Source organism: Ananas comosus, linkage group 14 (assembly GCF_001540865.1).
Source record: "Ananas comosus cultivar F153 linkage group 14, ASM154086v1, whole genome shotgun sequence".
Lineage (NCBI taxonomy): Eukaryota > Viridiplantae > Streptophyta > Magnoliopsida > Poales > Bromeliaceae > Ananas > Ananas comosus.
Window position 1 is genome coordinate 255024 of NC_033634.1, and position 15514 is coordinate 270537.

Consider the following 15514-nt stretch of genomic DNA (forward strand, 5'->3'; position numbering starts at 1 on the left):
TTCAAAATTTTAATACAATATTTATTTTTACAGTTTTAATTAGTGTATTTCATACGATTTTAACAACAATAACTTTATTAAAGTAATTATTTTAAAATTTGAAGTCAAAGTACAAACTAAAATTAAATACATTAAAATACTATATAGTAAAATTAAAATTTTAAAAATTTAAATAGCTGATTCAAAATAGACTATAATTTTTAAAAAGGAAGAAAAAAAACTTTGTTAGTCTCTCTTTGCCACCGTAACATTCCAGGTATGCTCATCCGTATCTTATACCGTATGTATATGGGCGGTCCCATGTATGTAACATCACGTATATGGGTACACATACCGCCTCCTACGACACCTCTACAGTAAACCCGAGGAGCTTCAAATAACAATATATTATTATTAAAAAAAAGAAATTAACGAAATTATTAATTTATTATAGACCCTGTCTTCGCCCCCAAAGAAAGCGAGCGTGAGAGAGAAACGAAGAGAGAGAAAGAGCGAGCGCGAGAGAGAGAGAGAGAGAGAGCGCGAAGCGCAGAAGATAACAGCGAAGAGAGCGGGAGCGAGTACTCGCAAATAGCAGCGACGCAGAGATAGAGAGGGTCGTAGTGAGCTCCTCATCCCCTCGACGCCGCCCTCTCGGCCCTAGATCTCGCGATCGACCGCTCCAATTCGCCGATCTCCCCTCCCGGTGAGCCCTCTTCGCCGTAGATCCTTCTCCTTGGCGATTTCGATCGAATTCTTAGGTTTTGATCCCTTTTTTTCGGTTTCGTCTCGTCTTGATTCGAATCCTCGCATTGTGTTTGGTGTAGGCTTCTGATTCGATTTGGGCGCTGAGAAAAATTCCATCTTTTTTTTTTTGTGTTTTGGGGACGCCGGCGAAGAATTAGGGTTTGGCTGCGTCGGAGCTTGTGAGGAATTGGGTTTGCGAATTCGGTTGCTGCGAGGATGAGCATTGACAACCCGGGGGGAGCGATAAGCTAGGGTTTTTGGGCTGGGTCCCGATCCTCTCCTAGGGTTTCGCGCTGGAGTTCCATGGGAGATGGAGGAGTCGCGTGCGCCCCCTTGCAGCCCGTCATGGAGAGGCTCGTGCTTGCGCCGCGGAGGCCGATGAGGAAGAGGGGCGAGCCCGCACCGCATAAGGGGGAGTTGGAGGAGGGGGAGGTGCAAAATGGGGAGGTTGAGAGGGGGGAGAGCCATAGTAATGGGGAATTGGAGAAGGGAGCTTTCCTTTCTAAGAAATGGCGGAAAGGTGAAGCTGACGATGGAGCTAATAGTAGTGTAGTCTCCGATAACAAAAGGAGGAAAGGGGAGGTCGAGCAGAAGGACAGTAGGAGCAAGAAAAGAGAATCGCAGAAAGCTGGATCGAGTAGAATCCAGAAGGTGGAATTGGAGAAGGGAGAGCTTACTCCGGATAAATGGCGCAAAGGTGAGCGAGAAGCGAAGTCCGAGCACTCTCCAGATGATACTTATCAGAGAAAAGAAGGTGGCCGCAGTGAGAATGATCACAGGAGAAGGCCCTCTTCGAAGCAGGATAGTAACAACGCCTATGCGAGGGATGCCAAGGGTGGAAGTAAACACGAGAGCAGCAACGGAAAGGTTCGGGAGAAGGAGCATAATTCGGTAGGATTTCCCAAAATTCCTTATTCGCCCGAGTTTGAGAGCAGAAACCACAAGCAACAATATCCCGAGATCGCTGATTCCAAGAGCCGGAGGAAGTCAGAAGAGCATAACAGTTCCAGTTATGCTGAAAGGTCCCACAGAAATGCTTCCTCTTCCGCGGCTAGGCCTTCAGCAACCGGAAGGTATTCCTCTTCTTCTACTTCTAGGCCGATATCCAGTTACAGAGATCGCAGTCCGAACCATTTTGATCGGTCTCCACACGAGCGATCTCGGCATCGGGATTATAAGGATCGGACCCCAGGCTGTCGGGATCGAACTCCACCGCATGAACGAGAATTGAGGTTTCGAGATCGATCTCGATCCCCACTGCATGATCGGGAATCGAGGTACCGTGATAGATCCCCGGCGCATGATCGAGAATCTGGCAAGAAGAGGAAAGGTGGTGAGAGGCAGCAGCAAAGCAATAAGCGTGAAGAGAGACCTGTTATTAGAGATGATAAAGACTCCCTGAAGAACAGCTACTCAGTCAAGCAATCAAATAAGAGCAGTAGCAGCAGAAGTATGGATGAAAAAACCAACAAGGAGAAGGTGTCGCACGGTACAAGCGGTCAGTCTAGTGAGCTTCCTCCTCCCCCTCCGCCGCCACTACCGCCTCCACCTCCCCCTCCAAACCTTCCTCCACCGCCACCTTCACCACTCCCACCTTTTCAAGTTAATGGACAGGTTCTTGAAGAGCCATCATCAATGGAGGAAGATATGGATATCTGCGACACTCCTCCCCATGTTAGTACTAGTTTACCATCGGAGTCGAACGCTGGTAAGTGGTATTATCTTGACTATTTTGGTATAGAACAGGGCCCCTCTAAGCTAGTCAATCTCAAGAGGCTCATGGATGAAGGATTTATTCAATCCGATCATCTCATAAAGCATGGTGACACCGACCGGTGGGTTACCGTTGAGAATGCCACGTCACCGCTGGTGCCTACGATTGTGCCATCTGTTGATTCGGATGTGGTGACTCGGATGGTTAGCCCACCTGAAGCCTCAGGTAATTTGTTGGGTGAAGTGGAAGAACTTTCCCAGGAAGCACCTAACTTAACATCGGATCGGCAAGAGTTGCACATGGAGGATGCTTCAGTTGCTTTGGATGAACTTGGAGATTTTCACATTGATGCTAGGGTTCAAGCTTTGTTGAATGGTCATACTATTGTAGATGGAAAGGAACTTGAGAGTTTGGGAGGTAATGTTTTCTTTCAGATTCAAATGTTTTTCTTTGGATTTTTCTTTCTTTATTTTTTTTTTGAGAGAGAAGTAGCAGTACCTGTTTCAGATTCAAGTGTAAAATGGTTTTCAATCTGGTTTGGGGCTTTTTTTTTTTTTTATAATCTTGCATTATGTGGGCCCTGCGCCAAACTTAGCCTGGCTGGAGGATGTTCTTTATTGCCCCCCCCCCCCCCCCCCCCCCCCCCGCCCCTCCCCTCTTCTTTTCCCCCTAAAACTTTGTAATCCTCAAATATACAATTATAGTGCTGCTAATTTATTGGGTTGGTGTTCTTGTTTGTTATCTTGTCCAGGGCCCATATATGTGCCAGCCCATAATAGTTCTCAGTTAAGCCCAAATTAAAGCCCATCAACAATCTGGGCCCATTCAATCACCCTTTTACTTTTGGTCTTGATTATATTATTTATCCTGACGATGGTTTTTTTTTTTCCTCCCTGTTTTCTGGTAATTTGTGATAATTCAGAAGCCTTGAACACGACGTTGGAGCCAGCGAATTTGCAGAACTGGAGTCAATCTGAAGGTATACTATTTTATATTCTGTTAATTTTCATCTTTTGCGATTGTTTAATCTGATTATCGGTCTTGCTTATGAGCTGTGATCCCAGTGTGTTTGTTGACTAACTTATGTCTCAGCTCATTGTTATTTACATTGTTTCTTCTTTTCTATATATACAAATTTCATTGTACTTCTCTCCATTCTTAAATATTGCTAAGAGATGTTTTCTGTTATTAGTGTGCTGATAATTTTTTTATATGCTTATCAACAGGTTATTCAAGATTCCAAGTGCACAGCTATGATTCCTCAAGACATCCAAGAGATGAAGGAATTAAGGGAGGAGGTCCTGGAAACTTTTCAACAGAACCAAATGAAGTCCAAACTATTGCACCTTCTCTTGTGGAGAAGGGCTGTGCCCTTGTTTCCGCTGGTTCTACTGATTGGTTCAGTGGCAGATGGTCTTGCAAAGGTGGTGACTGGAAAAGAAACGACGAAGTTGGTCAAGATCGTTGTTTTAGAAGGAAGCTTGTCCTCAATGAAGGCTACCCTCTTTGTGAGATGCCTAAAGGCGTCCATGAGGATCCTCGTATTCTCAAAAAGGATGATTTATACCATCCTTTACACGTTAAGAAGCTCGATCTACCATCATGGGCCTTTTCATCAACCGAAGAAAATATTGATAGCACAAGTGAGACAAGCAAAGGTGTTGTTAGGGCTTTAAGGGGAGTAAAGGGAACAATTCTTCCTGTTGTTAGAATAAATGCATGTGTGGTCAAGGATCAAACCTCCTTGGAACCCCGCATGAAATTCAAGGGCAGTGATTGGCACCCCTTAAGGTCTTCTTCGAGATCACACTCAATGGCTAGTGATAAGGGTTCAGTTTATGAAGGCTCCTCTCGCTCTAGGAAGCACCATGAATATGAAGTTCAAAGTTTGAACAGGTGCAGGACTGTTCTTAATGTTCCAAAGGATCATGTATGTACTGTTGATGAGTTGTCTATAAATCTGGGTAAGTGGTACTATTTGGACGGGGCTGGTCGTGAGCATGGTCCATTATCATATTCAGAGTTACAAGATTTGATCGCTAAAGGTATTATCTTGGAGCAAAGCAGTGTTTTTCGCAAGATTGATAATACATGGATTCCAGTTTCTAGAGACTTGAAATCTTCTGAAGGAGGCCAGACCGGAGATTTTCACAGCCTGCACCCTCAGTTTATTGGATATACACGTGGCAAGCTGCATGAGCTTGTCATGAAATCATACAAGAATAGGGAGTTTGCTGCTGCTATAAATGAAGTTTTGGATCCTTGGATTATGGGGAAGCAGCCAAAGAAGGAAATGGAAACACTTTTCCCGTATAATTCTTCTATCTCGATGAGTTCTTCTGTTTTAGCCAATGACCTATCAGTGGATAACTTTTTGAGATCAGGTAGGCAATCTCTTCTCCTTGTGATAGGGTGTTCATTTTACTTTTCTCTTTCCACCATGCACCTTGTTTTGACATTCGCTAGGGATGTTTTGTATCATGTTTCTCCTCTTTTTGGGGACCTAGTTCCACCTTGCTCACTATTATGTCTAGCACGACTTATCTATTCTCTTTTTGACATATTTACTTCTATACCTGTTCAAATTATCTATTTATCTGTACAAAATATGAATTTTGACATTTGCCTTTTCGAAAACTTAATTTTTTGCCTGCATGCCAGTGTATTTACAAAAAATGCCCCTCTTTAGAAACTTTTTACCGGTATGAAACTGATTCCCCTGAATTGGATGATTTCTTAATTTAGGGTAAGGATTTTAATTTTTTTTTGTAAGAAACTGCATATTTGAGGGATATGTGGATGGAAATTCATATGCTACAACGCTACATACAGAAATATATGATTTTCTCTATGAACTCATTTATAAGTTGTTACCTTTCGCAGACGATGGCTTGTCTCGTTCTGCAAAAAGAGCACGGTTTTATGCTGAGGAAAGTGATGAAGACTCTGAAATGGGGGAGGATTTACTTGATATTCATCATAATGATTCCTGTTTTGAAGATTTATGTGGTGATGCTAACTTTGCTGAGGACAGTTCTTCAATTTGTGGGACAGAGAATGAGAGCTGGGGTCTATTAGATGGCCATATTTTAGCGAGGGTCTTCCATTTTCTGCGGGCCGACATGAAGTCACTTCTTTCCTCTGCTTTTACTTGCAAACATTGGAATTCAGCAGCCAATTTTTACAAGAGCATAAGCAGATGTGTTGATTTGTCTTCCGCTGGTCTTAAATGTTCTGATTTGATGTTTCAGAGTGTTATGGTGTGCCCTCTTTTCTTTGCAGTTTTTCTATTTTTCATATATAACATGCAAATATGCAAAGATTACATGCATACCTTGCAAAGTTGGTATTACACACATGCCCTTGAATAACTTGCTTATATGTGGGCTTGCATAGTTTTGTATGTAAAAGTGGTTTTTGGATACGTATCATGCAAGGGATATGAATGCAAATAAAACTCGTTTCAGAGGATGCATGTAAATTCCAACTTTGCTGGGATATTTACACAATTTCACATATTTGCGGTGGTATAAGTGCAAAAACCTTCCATTTGTACTTGTTCATTGTTGATTTTAGTTATTCGTAGACTCTTATGTGCTATTTTCAATTGATTTTGCAGAGTGGCTATGACAAGAAAAACATGAAATCGCTCATCTTGGCAGGGTGCTGCAATATTACTGCCAGTGCTCTTGAGGAAGTCCTTCAACTGTTTCCATGCATATCTTATGTAGACATTAGAGGATGCTACCAGCTTAAGGACTTGAAAACAAAATTTCAGCATGTAAAATGGATTAAGAGCTCTGGTTCATCTTCAAAGATAAGGAGCCTTAAGCAGATAACCGAACAGAGCTATTCTACGTACATGGGAGATTTTGATGAGACTGATCAATCGTATAGAAGAGACCCTTCGAACCTTCCATTCCGACAGGGATTTTATAAACGCTCCAAGTTGCTTAATGCTAGAAAGTCATCGGCTGTTCTTTCAAGGGATGCACAAATGAGGCGGTGGTTGCAAAGGAAGTCCGGGAATGGATACAAGAAGATGGAAGAGTTTATTGCCAATAGTTTGAAGGACATCATGAGGGGCAATAGATTTGACTTCTTCATACCCAAGGTATAATCCTCTCTGTCTCTCTCTTCATACTCAGAAAGATACCTTTTTTCTTGAGGTACAATTTTTTTCACTTTACGGATTATGATCCTCAAGCATTATGATCTTTATTACAGGTTTCAAAAATTGAAGACAGGATGAGAAGTGGTTATTATGTTCGCCGTGGCTTGAGTTCACTGAAGGATGACATAAGCCGAATGTGTCGGGATGCATTTAAGTAAGGATTCTTTTAGCCCTGAATAGTTTTGTGCTAAGTAATATTTTAATCTCAGTTTCTTACTTTTTGCATTTTATTGTAGAGTTAAAACAAGGGTTGACGGAGGAGATATGAAGCAAGTTATCATGTCATTCATCCAATTAGCAAAGAGATTGGAGGATAACCGGAGATTGATTAATGAGAGAGATGGCATGATGAAGACATTGAAAGACAGTACTGATATGGTTCAATATTCTATGGAATCCAAGCACAAAAAGAAGCAAACCAAACTCACTAGTGAAAAGAAGGACCGTAGATTTGACCGAGAAATCAAGAGAAGTCTCTCTAAATTAAAGAGCAGGGATGTTGATTCTGGGAGCGAATCGTCTGACGATCACGATGATTTCTCTGACGGAGATGATAGAGGTGAGAGCCCGAGTTCGTCTTCGGATACCGAGACTGACTCAGAAGTGAATTATGGACTGTGGGACCTAAAGGGAGATGGGGGTTTGAAAATTGATGATTCTGTTGATTCTTGGGCGGATGACCGCGAGTGGGGAGCTCGCATGACAAAAGCAAGTTTGGTCCCTCCGATTACTAGGAAATACGAAGTTGTTGACAAGTACCTGATCGTGGCGGATGAGGAGGAGGTTGAAAAGAAGATGCGAGTGGCTTTGCCAGATGACTACAATGAGAAGCTTCTTGCACAGAAGAGTGGTATGGAGGAGATGGAAATCCCTGAGGTTAAGGAATACAAGCCTAGAAAATTACTTGGTGTTGAAGTACTTGAGCAAGAAGTTTACGGTATAGATCCTTACACGCATAACCTTCTTCTCGACTCTATGCCAGAAGAGTCTGATTGGGATCCTACTGAGAAACATAATTTCATTGAAGAGGTATGCTGCCTCACTTGTTAATCTTCTCTTTCATTTCTCCTTGACCTGCTGTGGGTTGTTGTGCTTTACTTGAAGTGCTATTTGATTAAGGCTGTTAGGAGAATCATTTTATTAAAATCCCACCCCATAGCTTCTCTCTGCTACTGAAGCAGGAGATCCTACTTGGAGTCTCAGCTTTTGGGCTTAGAATCTCATTTCAGTTACCTGCCATAGCAAGAAGCTCCATACTTTTTTTTTTGGCGAACTGCTCTACTAGAAGTGGCTGCCACTGAAAGTGGAAGAGAAGCTAGGCCTGGCAGGCACTTAATGTGGTTTTCTGTTTTCGCATTTGAATTTTATTTAAATCGTCTTCTTGCAGTTGCTTCTGAGAACCTTGAATAAGCAAGTCAGGCATTTCACTGGTAGTGGAAATACCCCTATGGTTTATCCCTTACGACCTGTTGTTGAAGAAATCCAAAAAAATTCAGAGGAGAGAGGTGACGCACGTACAGTCAAGATGTGCCAGGCCATCTTGAAGGCCATGAGAAATCGTCCCGAGGATAATTATGTTGCTTATAGAAAGGTAGTGCTTATAAATGTGCTATTTAATTAATGCTGCTTTGTTTATCGTCTTATTTATTTGTTTCTTGTTCCACTTTCTGCCAGGGGCTTGGAGTTGTTTGCAACAAAGAGGAAGGTTTTGACCAAAATGATTTTGTTGTTGAGTTTTTAGGAGAGGTACGCATTTTAGCTGTTCGGTACTTTTCCTCGTTGCAATATTTTGCGAGAAAGCATATATATATATATATATATAGAGAGAGAGAGAGAGAGAGAGAGAGAGAGAGAGAGAGAGTTCGGCTATGGTGCTTTTAAAAGCACCAAGCACTTGGTGCTTGCAAGTTTTTCACCATTAGATCTATCCCTTTGACGAATTTCACCCCTTTGATCATGCTATTCCACCAACCACCCACTCAACCCTAGGGGACTGCTATTATTCTAATCCTACAAATCGTCATCCAAAGGCTGAAAACCCACAAGCACCAATCATTTGGTGCATAGGAGCTCAATTCTCTCTCTCTCTATATATAGAATAATAAGTTTGAAGCTGCCGTGAATTTCATCAACATTTCTAGGAAGGCACTGTCAAGGATTACAATTTAGCTCGGTTACTGAGACAGTGAGACTCTTTGCATCAGGGGCAACATGCCCAGCTTATATGAATCTTTGGTTGTGTTTATGGATCTACCATGTCTTGTATATGTTTGTGGCTTTTATGTAATTGAGGGGCATATAAAGTTGGGTCTAAATTGATGATATCAACGTTGCAACTGAAGTGTGTAATAATGAATTATACTTCATCATGTCTCTCGTTTAGGTTGCCTTGAATATGAAAAAAAAATAGTAAGTAATCAGTTCTTTTATCCACTGATTTACTATCAACTGGAACACGTTTATCTTCTCTTTTGAGATCCATTAGATAGTTATCAGTTATGCTGACTTTATTTTAAGTTGGTGAATCATATCTTTACCATGAAGTCTGTCCTGAAGAATAATGCAATTTGAAAAAAAAAAGAAAAGAAAATTTTTTGAATACTTATTTTTTCTTGTTCCCAATATTTTGTTGACGATTGAGCTTTTCGATATCACATGGTAACTTAGATTTTTTGGACTCCTGAACTGTTGTTCCAATAGAATTGTGCATCATCCGGCTTTCACCTAATTATTGTTATTGATTTTGATATATTTCCAGGTTTATCCTGCTTGGAAATGGTTTGAGAAGGAAGACGGGATAAAGTCTTTGCAAAAAAATAATCAAGATCCCGCACCTGAATTTTACAACATATATCTTGAAAGGCCTAAGGTGATTTTGATTGTTTTGAAACATAGTTAAAGGCAGTATCAACTCTAGGTTTAGTCTGTGCAGATTACTGATATTTACTCTTCTTAAAATGGCAGGGTGACCGCGACGGATACGATTTGGTTGTTGTGGATGCTATGCACAAGGCGAACTATGCAAGCAGAATTTGTCACTCTTGTAGGCCTAATTGCCAATCCAAGTAAGCTTTATCATTTTCCTACCTATATAATAACCCTGGTGTTTTTGCTATTTGTTCTCTTTCAACTTTGTGTGGTTCTTCGTCTGCAATCCACTATGTAACCCCTTTATTAGTAGCCTTTGGTGGATACCTATTACATGTACTGGCCATTCCTGTCTGTAGATGTGAACTTAGTATGTGGAATTGTGGGAGAATTGTAGCTTAATTCTGATCCCTTTTTAACAGATATACCTTATTTGTTTTTCTTATTACCTTTATTAGTTATTTGCACAACATTGTTTTGGCCCGATAACATCTTTTTCTGAACATTCATGCATCTCAACATTCTTTTTCTCTTGTAACACTTGTCTCTTTACTTATCTTCCTTTTTGGTGCCTAACCTTTTAATTCTGAGCAGAGTTACAGCTGTGGATGGACGTTACCAGATCGGAATTTACACTGTTCGGCCAATCGCTTATGGTGAAGAAATCACTTTCGACTATCACTCCGTGACAGAGGTGTGCTCCCTGTTTGAGAGTTTTTTCTGATGAACTGAACATGATATTATATGCTAAACTGAACATGATATTTTTCTGCAGAGCAAGGAAGAGTATGAGGCATCAGTCTGTTTGTGTGGTAATCAAGTATGCAGGGGTAGCTATTTGAATTTGTCTGGTGAAGGATCTTTTGAGAAGGTAGAGTTGTCAAGAATATTTTCATATTCATAGTTCTGAAGTTTCAAAGTTTCGCAAAGAGGATAATATCTTGGGTTTCTGGGATATATACCTATGCAAATATGCAATTTGGGGATAACCCTAAAAAGTTGGTGTTTGCACATGTTCCCATAAAACCGTGTTTATTTACACATGTTCCCCTACAAAGGGTTATTCTGCGAAAAGGATTTCACATATATACCTCTGGCAGGTGCATTAATGGGATAAAAAAAAAAAGATATTTGAGAGCACACATGCAATTATGACTTTACAGGGTATTTAAGCAATTTCACATATTGTCAATGGTGTTTATATGCAAAAAGCCCCAAATCGTATTGATTATGTTAATTTTCTTAGTTCTCATGTGGGAACTTTGCGAGCTCAAGTTTCAACTTCACATCATAAAGATTTTGAGAAGCTTTGTGTGATCATGCATCAGATATTGAAGGAGTATCATGGGTTGCTTGACCGCCATAAACTAATGTTGGAGGCTTGCGAAGCGAATTCTGTTTCTCAAGAAGACTACATTGAGTTGGGAAAAGCTGGCCTTGGTACCTGTTTGCTTGCTGGGTTGCCAGATTGGCTTGTTGCTTATTCAGCCCACCTGGTAGTTGATTTTTTTGCTGTATATTTTCTGTTTCTCTTACGTAAAGTTTATTATACTTACCAATAACCTGATTGTGTTCCTTAAATAACCAAAGGTGAGATTTATGAACTTCGAGAGAAAGAAACTTCCGGATGAGATTCTTAAGTTCAACTTGGAAGAGAAGAGAAAATACTTTTCAGATATAAATATCGAATCTGAGAAATCTGAAGCTGAGGTTCAGGTATATGCTGAGCCCATAATCTGTTTATTGCTCTCTATTATGCCTTCTTGACGTTGTTGCTCTTTATACTAACTTTTTTTTTTCCCCTTCTCTTTCTTGAATGAGTCAGGCTGAGGGTGTTTCTAATGGAAGGCTTCAAAATCTGGCGATTACTCTGGATAAGGTGCTTATATTTTTAACATAATTTATTTGTATTTCCATCATCTTTGCCATGGAAATATTATTAGAGGCTCAATTTTGAAGTTCTCAGGATTATTGTTCTTATGTTTCTCAGTTAAGATAATACTATCATAGGCATTTGTGAAATTTACTGTTGATTCGCAGAACCTAACAGCTTTGTCATTTACCTATCTCATATTTTTCGATTGCCAAAAGAAGAAAAAGTATTTACTTATGCAAGAACTATATTATAAGACAAAATTTGTGATTCTTGTAAAAATTCAATTTCAGGTAAGATATGTCATGAGATGTGTTTTTGGGGACCCAAAGGAAGCTCCACCTCCCTTGGAGAAGCTTAGCGGTGAAGGGTTAGTTTCAGTGCTTTGGAATGGGGAAGGTTCACTTGTTGAAGAACTTGTTCTTTCCATGGCACCACATATGGAAGCTGATCAGCTCAACATACTTAAGTCGAAAATTCTCTCCCATAATCCATCTGGTTCTGACAATATCCAAAAAGAACTTCGAAAGTCTCTATTATGGTAATAAGATGTTGGGTCTTTCCCCTCCAGCTTTTTAATATTCTGATAAGAATGTTATATGTTTCCCTAGACATGTTTTAGAGCAATTATTTACGAATCCAGTCCCTTAGAGTTTAATCGGGATTCAATTGTGTCCGCAAAGCTTCATCGTAACAATTTTGTCCTTGAAGTTGACTCCGGTTTGAATTCCATCCTTAAGAGTCTTGATTTGTCCCTGAAGTTTGCCTTATCAAAGAAATTTGGCGTCGATTCAATTTCGTTGCTGCAAATTGGACCGTAATCTCAATTTTTTCCCTTAGAATTTCAATTTTAAAGAAGGATAATCTTATGATGGCGCTGGTGTGGTACCATTTTAGACAGTGGACTGAAACAGGCTACTTAATTGTTACCATGGACGAACATCAGGGACTAAATTGTTATAGTTGAACCTGCAAGGATGAAACTATTTCGCATGTCAAACTTCAGGGACCAAAAGTTAACCCATTTTTTATGTTCTGAAGTTTTGAGATATCCTCTTCTTTCAAGGTTACGGGATGAGTTGCGGAGTCTCCCATGTTCGCACAAATGCCGTCACGACGCTGCTGCCGATCTAATCCACATCTATGCGTACACAAAGTGCTTCTTTAAAGTCCGAGTATGTTAAATGCTTTGAACTATTTCTCTATTTCGTTTTCTCTTGCAACTTTGCATGATTTATTTGCCATCTATGGGACTTCTGACTAATCAAATTGGCGAAATAATATACAGGGGTACAAGACTGTGAACTCCCCCCCTGTTTACATTAGCCCTCTCGACTTGGGTCCCAATTATGTGGAGAAAATGGGATCAGGGTTCCAGGAGTACTGTAAGACATATGGTGAGAATTATTGTTTAGGGCAACTGATCTACTGGTACATCCCAACGACTGCGGACCCAGATAATAGATTGTTGAGGGCCAGCAAAGGGTGCTTGTCTTTGCCTGATGTTTCCTCTTTCTATACGAAGTCTCAAAAGCCTTTGCGGGAGAACGTCTATAGCTCAAGAACTACGAGATTCATGTTGACCCGCATGGTAAGTGCTGCTACTTATCAGCAAAATTTTCTTTTAAATGTTAATTACCAAGGCGTTTTGTATACTCTGGTAATGTTTTCTCAGTAGTAATTCTTTTTTCCTCCTTTATTTCAATTATCAATGTGGTGATAACTGAATGGTCTAAGAATCTTTTGGTGCAAGTATAATGCCCCTTTTATTTTTATGGACGTGTATAATGAGTATGCTGATGGTTATGACAGGAGAAGCAGCCGCAGAGACCATGGCCTAAGGACAGGATATGGGTTTTCAAGAGTAACCCTAAATTCTTTGGGAGTCCGATGCTGGACACCGTGTTGAATAAATGCCCCTTGGATAGAGAGATGATACATTGGCTTAAGACCCGACCGAATGTGTTCCAAGGCACGTGAGATGGTTGAAAGGAGGTTTTGTTAGGAGCATGATCATTGACCCTACATTCTTTGCATTGCACCCCTTCTAATTGTGCGATTTCCTTTCTAGTCTTTTTTAATTGCGGAGTAGCAAAATAGCATTAATTCTCTCACCCTTTGTACAGTGTCCTTCCCTCGCCCCTGTAATTGTATTGATTATTTACTCAGTAGATTGTTGATCTAATGTAGTGCTTTGTTGGAAATTTGCTCTCACCGACGTTATTGTTTTTACTTTCTCAGTACTGATCCATTTGTATAAATCTTGATTGATCTGTAGGATAAAACAGTGATAATAGTCATGATGTGATCATATTGTCGCCATGCATACTCGTGGATCATTTTGGGCATGTATGCGGAACCAAAATTGGTGGTCTGATGGGGAAATGGGGATTATTTACATTCTACTGTCCTCAAATTCTTGCGTTTCTGTGGGCATTGCGCATCTAATGCTCGCCACTGTTGTTGAATGACCATCCTTAAAAACACTATCTGTTCCTTTTTTAAAATTTCTTGAAGGAAATAAAAATGTGGTTTCGAATTGTTGTTTTGGTTTGGAACCAAAATTGGTGATCTGATCAGGAAATATGTGGATTTTATTTACATTATACCGTCCTAAAATTCTTGCCTTCTCTGTGGTACTGCGGATCTAGCGGTTGTTACTGTTGTTGAATGACCATCCTTAAAAACACTATTTATATGTTCTTTTTTTCTTCTTGAAGGAAATAAACATGTGGTTTAGAACAGCAGTTTTCGCTGCTGATGTAATGTGGGCCTATCAGACCCAACGTTTTTGTGATTGGACTGTCACTTCATTTCGGTGGCTTTCACAGAGTTTGATTTTTTTTTTTTTTTTTTTTTTTTGTTTTGTCCTGCTTGCTGGGTTGCATGCTGGAGCAGCAGTTCACAGACCCTATTTTGGCGCACAAAATGAAATGACAACCGCAAAATGAAAGTTGTAATGATATTGGAACACGGAGATGCGTGAATCTTGCATGAGGTAACTCCAAAAGAGGTAGGCTCAACTAACAAGGAGAAGGACATTTGGTTGAGTTGCTCAACCAACATTACTCATTGCATAGCTAATATTCGGTACAAACTGCTCAACTGTTTCTCTCTCTCTCTCTCTCTCTCTCTCTCTCTCTCTCTCTCTCTCACACACACACATACGCACGCGCAGACACATGTTGAAGTCCTACGTAAAAAGATAGATCTGTAAACTCAAGCATTTACTGGGCAGCTTCGTGGACTTGAGATATCGACGAATTAAGTGACCTAATCACGTTGCCGCATGCATAAAACTCGGACAACTCCAATTTTATTGTACCATTAGCACATGCACGCACTGACACTTAGTACGACCCCCAAATGCTAAACATCCTGTTACATCTAATAATCGGTCATGTAAATGACGCGTCTCCTTGATCTAAGCTAGTACATTATCTGGCTTAATTTTATTGTGTGATAAAATACTATGTTTATCAATCAATCCGTTTTTCCAGTCAATAATCAATATAGAATTCTGTTAATTAAATTTGTTTGCAGATCAGTTGTACTCTGCAATTAATTCCACAATGCTCTGATTAAGGGCCTTTATTATCTCACCTAGATCTTCTACGTACTGAGTTGCTATATAAACGGAGCTTAATTACCTAAAGAAGCACAGATTGTTTTTTTTTGAGAAATAGGTAGCACGCTACCCGCTTCATTCATTAAGAAGCACAGATTGTTTGTTTATTAAAAACCAACCAATTCCTTTTCGCTGTTTGCAGAATCAGCAGTTTTGAATTCTCGGTCCAGCTTCTCGTCACAACATAAGCTCCGGACTCAATTATTCAGAGTGTAGAGAAGTTGGTCGAGAAGTTTGACCATAGCTAGTGTTAAACTACTATGGTTTAATTAAGGTCTAAAGTTTAGATGCATAGAACTCTCCAGTTAGGCCAACACCTTTTACCAACTTTTGCATTAAAAATGCGTTAGGCTTCTTTATATATCTTGACTTTCCTGCATAACCAAGTTGCGGGAACATTACGTAGATTTCCATCACGGGTGGGTGATTCGTTTAGTAGATATAATTTTAATTATTAGAGGCAGAGCAAATTTAGTAAAAGTGAATATAAGTAGATTTAATTAGTAAATTTGATCAGTTATTAGCTAGCCC

At 40.0% G+C, this 15514-nt stretch overlaps 1 protein-coding gene across 3 annotated transcripts; it reads left to right on the forward strand.

Moving 5' to 3' along the window:
* LOC109720159 (histone-lysine N-methyltransferase ATXR3) lies at positions 459-13681 on the forward strand. Of its 3 annotated transcripts, none has more exons than XM_020247054.1 (21): positions 459-685; positions 807-2857; positions 3363-3419; positions 3667-4824; positions 5324-5700; positions 6060-6554; positions 6668-6768; positions 6851-7643; positions 8002-8205; positions 8289-8360; positions 9373-9483; positions 9579-9679; positions 10077-10176; positions 10258-10353; positions 10811-10978; positions 11073-11198; positions 11308-11361; positions 11649-11896; positions 12422-12530; positions 12644-12946; positions 13168-13681. In XM_020247054.1, exons 2-21 carry the CDS (start codon positions 1030-1032, stop codon positions 13333-13335), a joined length of 6669 nt encoding a protein of 2222 aa, XP_020102643.1. In that variant the 5' UTR covers positions 459-685; positions 807-1029; the 3' UTR covers positions 13336-13681. The 3 variants fall into 3 exon arrangements, with proteins under 3 accessions (XP_020102643.1, XP_020102645.1, XP_020102646.1); XM_020247056.1 differs by having other exon boundaries at positions 879-2857; XM_020247057.1 differs by having other exon boundaries at positions 885-2857.